The sequence below is a fragment of the Centroberyx affinis genome, unplaced genomic scaffold (assembly GCF_046629955.1).
Source record: "Centroberyx affinis isolate AG114_WGS23_722 - 3 ecotype Tasmania unplaced genomic scaffold, CSIRO-AGI_Caff_v1 ptg001088l_1, whole genome shotgun sequence".
In the NCBI taxonomy this organism is placed as follows: domain Eukaryota; kingdom Metazoa; phylum Chordata; class Actinopteri; order Beryciformes; family Berycidae; genus Centroberyx; species Centroberyx affinis.
The window spans coordinates 105,414-111,196 of NW_027279633.1; the positions used below are offsets into that span (position 1 = coordinate 105,414).

At 45.1% G+C, this 5,783-nt stretch overlaps 1 protein-coding gene across 1 annotated transcript; it reads right to left on the reverse strand.

Moving 5' to 3' along the window:
- Positions 1-575: 575 nt before the first annotated feature.
- Positions 576-3,176, reverse strand: LOC139647524 (zinc finger protein 503-like). Its single transcript, XM_071523440.1, has 2 exons — positions 2,737-3,176; positions 576-2,073 (listed from the first exon to the last, which is right to left on the reverse strand). Exons 1-2 carry the CDS (start codon positions 2,989-2,991, stop codon positions 634-636), a joined length of 1,695 nt encoding a protein of 564 aa, XP_071379541.1. The 5' UTR covers positions 2,992-3,176; the 3' UTR covers positions 576-633.
- Positions 3,177-5,783: the final 2,607 nt, after the last annotated feature.

Genomic DNA, 5,783 nt, shown 5'->3' on the forward strand with positions numbered 1-5,783 from the left:
TGTATAATCATAGGTGTGTGCTTACAATTCTCGTCTCTATAATTAAAAAATAGTACAAATAGACCCAAGGACTGCCCCAAGTTTTAGAAGTGACAGCGGGACGTGTGTAAAACGGGCTTCATGAAATGTTATTCTCCTCGGGCGGAAGGCCACAGCAGCGCCACAAAGTAAATCAATGACAATTTTGAAGACGCTCCGTTGTTTGATTGATTTTCCACATCCATCATTCTGGCATATCCCTCATAACAGGCTGCTATAACCCGTCCATGTAAGGCATAATTAAACTATTTTTTTGAAAGACCCCTAACACTTGTCTATTCAGCAGAAAGCATAAAATCTATACCACATATTATGGTAGGAATATAGGCCCCTTCCTGAAGTAACAATCTGAGCAAAAAAAGGTTTCAATACACAGTACACGTAAACATAACTCAATAACTTCTCCCATGTAAAATAATGCACATTGAGTCTTTTGAAAGTTATATTATAATTAATTTTTATTTTAGTCACGCTTGGAGCTATCGCAAATAAATACATTGATCCCCACATGGATCCCGTCCCTGCATGAAGTACAATATAAAACTCATTGGGCCTAAATCTCCTTTTATAAATGTTATGTATAATTCTCTGTCTCTACTGGTATCCTAAGGCCGATGCTGTCGTCAGTCTTTGTCCATACAAGGCGTACGGGGAGTAATATGGGCCGGTGGCTGCAGGCACCGGCACCGGGGCCCCGGGAGTGGGCAGCGGGCTCTTTGAATACGGGTGATAGCGACTGCTCAGTCCGAGGGGGTGGTGCGGGCCGCGGAGGCCCAGCGTGCCGGGGCTGCCCGGGCTGCCGTTTGGAGGCATATGCATGTGGCAGGCCATGGCAGCGGCGGCAGCGGCGTTGGCGAGCGATGACGAGCCCGGGTACCCCGATATCAACTTCTCCGTCCCGGCAAAGGCCGTGTGAGTCCGCAAGTGACTGAGAAGCTCCTCGGAGGAAGAAAAGCGCTTGTCGCAAGGTCCGTTCGCAGACACCCAGTTACACACGTGCGGCAGGGGGTCGTTGGGGAGGATAAAGCCATAGGGATACAACGGGTGCCCGCTGAAAGAGGGTGCCGAGGTGTGTACACTGTGTAAGGGGTGCGTCGGGTACATGAGTGGGTATCCAGATTTCAGCGCAGAGGCGGCCGCAGCAGCAGCCGCAGAGTCATGTGCGCAGTTGGCGCTGGGTGCGCCGGACAAATGGCTTGCGCAGTGGTAGCTCAGGCAGTACGGGTCTCTACATAGACTGGCAGACATTAGAGACGGGGGTGAAGCTCCAGCTAAGGGACTCGTCCCTGCCTTACTGGATCCAAGTGAGCTGGCAGCAGCGAATTGTGCGCTTAAAAGCTGGCTGCTGGATTTGGTGGGGTCTAGAGTCATTCCATGAGGGAGGAACGGTTGGTGATAACCTGCATAGGCACCTGCTAAACTTCCAGGGTAGGAAATACCAGCAGGTGGCAAGGGGAAAACTGTATGGCCGGGCTTGTAGGGGGAAACAGGGGCCACCAGTCCAGACCCGAGGACGGAGGAGGACGATGAGGTTACAGATATTGAGTCTGATGTAACAGTCTTGGACCCAGATGTGCTCTCCTGGTGCTGGTTTGCATCAGAGTTAATCCCACTTATCCTATGGCTACCATTGTTTTCCGACGAACTGGTTTTATTGCTATCAGACTCCTTCTTTTCCTCCTTGTCGCCCGCTTTGCCTTCAGACGGCAGTGGCGAGACGGAGGTGCAGGAGCTGGGGCTGCCTGTCCTGGGGGTGAACGGCTGGCAGGTGGCGCTAGGCACTCGGAAACTAGTTTTATCTCCACTGAGGCTGCTGCTCGAGTCCTTCTTCTCTGACGATTTGGAGTAGGGTTTGAAGCTAGACTTGTCTTCGGCTCCGATGTCGCTCATTTTCAGCGGCCCGGATTTCGTCTCCTTGTCACTAGATCCATTTGAGGTTACAGACGACAGTTTGGAGGAGGACGGCGGATCCGGTTTACCAATCTGAGAGCACGTTTGAGCCAAAAGAGCCAGTGGACTTTTCTTGGCATCCAGCTGTGAAACAGGGCAACACACAGTTAATGCAAATTCATACAAACACTTGACCATATCGTGTTTTTTTATGGCAAATACGGGCATATGACCATTACGCGTATTTTACGCATTGCGCATAAACTTGTCTCAGGATGAAAGTCTAAATAAGACAGCGGACTGGCTGCACACACACCAGAGCTGTTTTACATCAGATTGGAGATAGGATGAACACTGCCACACATTCAAAATGACATTGTACAGACATGGGCGTCAATTACGGCAAGGCAATGGGCACTCCGCCATACCTTAGTCTAAGTGAGTCCGAATTTGATCGTGTAGTTTTCTGTCATTATAATGGAGGGCAAGGATCCATTATAAATAGTCAGAAAACTATCTGGAAGCCATATCTGAAAATCACACCAGGGGATCATTCAGTACCAATGTTCCCTCCAGCAGTCGAAGGATTTACCACACTGCCTAAATATATAATAATATCTTGTTAGTCATCACTTTGTCCCCAGAAATTTAGCCGATAAAGGCGAGTTGGAAGTTTTGGTGCCAAATGATGTTAGATGCGGGGACTTTGCTTTAGCTTAGAGTTTAGGGAATCGACGCCCGTGCTGTGTACAGACGTTTTCACATAAATTGTCACCAGTTCACCGCAGTTTTCAGCGTAGCGCTTACCTCGATAGGACTGATAGGGGTGGACGGTAAAGGCTGAAGGTACTCCGGGTGTAAAATGTGTCCTGCCCGAGCCGTCAACATTTTCAAAACCTTTATGGGAAGACGACTGGCTTGTCGCGAAGGATCTGCGGGAGAGACGGAGTTGTGAAAGGATAGCTGGCTGATCTTTATTGCGCCCTTCTCCCCCGAGGAGCCGCTCTCCCAGGCTGGATTCGTGCTATTTCTCAGGACAGAGACCGTGGGCGATGTGATCATGACCCAATTCTCGTGGAAATGGTTGAAAAATACATGTGTAGGGTAAAGCAAAACCAAGAGTCAAAGCGTCATGCGGTTAAAAAAAAGAAGCCTTTCGCCCGAGGTCAAAGCAATAACGTTAAATCCTTAAGAGAGACGCGGAGTGTCTGAGCAGAATCCGTGCGTTATCACAGCCGCGACCGTGTGGCTTCATCCCCGGCGTCGCTCTGACAGTGTGGCTGCGGGTCCGAGAGCAGCCTCGGTATACGTGGGTCGTGGGCAGGAAAAAACACTCCCCCCCTCCCCTCCGGCAGCGTCTGAATTAGTCCCGAGATCACAGCCCTTGCCGCCTTCCAATCAAAATGAGACCCCGAGGTGATCGGAGGGTCGAGGGAATGTGACGTTTACCTCCTCACGCGGGCGTGTATTTCAATATTTCACACACAACCGAGCGCTTTTAGTTTTGAGTTTTATATGCGCCTTTGCGTAATTGGGGCTTTTACGCATGCGCCTCCGCTGCGTCCTGTGTGGTTTTTGGGTAGGTGGACTGTTATTAAGGATAACTAGGGTATATCTTACGCAACGGTTGACCAAAAGTTTTTCATGGATACACTTTAGACCGCAGAACCCCATTTAATTACGGTTTATCCCAGATAATCTGAAAGGAGTTTTGTTATTTGTTTCTACTGCAGAGTGAAACCTCTGACTAAAACAGTCATTCTCATACATTATCGCCTTGTGCTAATTTCTAGTGAATGAAGTAACAGTGAATTTGAAATAATTCTCAATTGGCTCCTGTGACCTAAATTTGGAAACCACCGTTTGAATGCGTTACGTGCGTTACAAAACACTCTAAAAGTGATAGCCTTTGCCCTAGTGAGTCATTGGTGAACAGCATAGCCTCCCCACACACAAGATAAATACCAACTGAGCGCTTCTCTGGAGTTTCTGGTTAGGCTTTCACTCTAAAACACGCACTGATATCCATCGGCATGCGCATGTTCCACATTTCCAGTAACTTTTTCTCCTCTCAATCACACGGTCTGTCATCTGTCAGTTCTGTCCCGCATGCCAGTTATCTGTCAGCTGTCTACAGATTTTTTTTCGTTCTTTCTTTCTTTCTTTCCCGCAGTCAGATTCAGGTCAACTACTGTAAAGTGAATCCAGTGAGAGGTGGAGAGAAGAAGGTATGTGTCTCTTTCCTCACGCCTCCATCATAATTTAGGCCTATTAGGTTTCCTGGGCCTTTTAAAGCTCACCAGTGCGATTTGTTTAATAGGAGATAAGCTCTGCCAACCAACAAAAACCCCGAGGCATTTTTACAGAATCTTAATTCTTTTAGGCATCTATTTAATAGGCTATAATTTTTCAAGCTTTTCTTTTTTCCCTCTCTCTCTCTCTCTCTCTCTCTGAAATCAAAAAACACCGCATACCCGCCGCGCTCAAGCCAAAAAATATAATTTTTTTTCCAAGAAGACTAAAAAAAAACCTTCCCGTGCCTGTCATTAATCATTAAAGCTTACACATTTCTTCCCATCGAAATAGACCCACTTATCTTATTACTCAATAGCCTATAAATGTCTTGCTGATCAGGCGAAAGTTAAACATATGCAAGTGTTTTTTGATTGATAACAGGGGTGCTGTTTTCGGCAACGGCTGTCAGGCTCTGACACAGTGGTTTGAGTTATTAGGGCAGAGAAGGGCGACCATAAATTTCTACCGTCAGGCAAAAACTCCTTTATTGTGGACGTGATGGATGGCCCGCTGCACCAGACACCAAATTCTCGGCATTATCCTTAAATGGCTGCACATTTTTTCGTTGCCATAATTCATTACGTTTAAACAGAAAAGTTTGAAATCCCCACCCGTATTTCACACAAGGACACGTTTATGAATCACCCAAGTCCATGCAAATACATCATGCAATCATTTACAGCCAGTGGTGGTGTGGTAAATAAACGATGACCTCCAGTCGGTGATCATCATGGGGGAAACAAGCACCAATATAAAAATCAATTTCAGGAAAGGATTAATTCATGTTTTTTCCCCCCCTTGCAAATCCCTATCTGATGTAACTCACTGCAGTTTGACGTGAATTTGTGCCTAAAAAAGATGGCTAACTCTATTCTGCAAATGAAAAGGTGGAAAAACTGAGTTTATTTGGGTTCACCCCCAATACATGCCTTTTTCAACATGTAAAGTCCCCTTATTGTAGGCCTATAAAAACATATTTCATCAGTTTGCAGCCTAGTTGCAGACTAATTTTATCATCCTCCAGATTAACTATTTTCCTGTGGCATTTTTTTTATCTTGGAAAAAAAAAATCTGTTCATGATACATTTTTTAACAACTATCCTTGAACAGTTATTTCTTTTATTGACTTAAGTACGTAAAAAGTTGTTTATTATATGCTAATGTTGACTTAAAAATTACAACAGGACTACTGACCAGCCCAGGGACAAAGATAAGATAGGATAGGAATAAATAAATATAAAAATAAAAATAAATAATAATAATTAAATAAGTTACCAAACCAGCTTGTGAACACCTTATGGTGAAGAATAATCATTTTCAGAATATTATTACTTCATAATATGTTCTAAGACCATATTTTGATAAAGCTGATTGTACATTGTATAATGTGTTCTATGACTTGATTTAGATTGATATCAATTTAAAATGTGCTAAATATGACTGAGATTATCCTCTATGTGCTCCAGTGCATCATTATTTGCACAGGGAAACTTTTTTTGTTGTTGTTTTGCACAGTAACTAGAGCAGCTCCATGCAGAAAAGACCTCATCTCTCTGTTG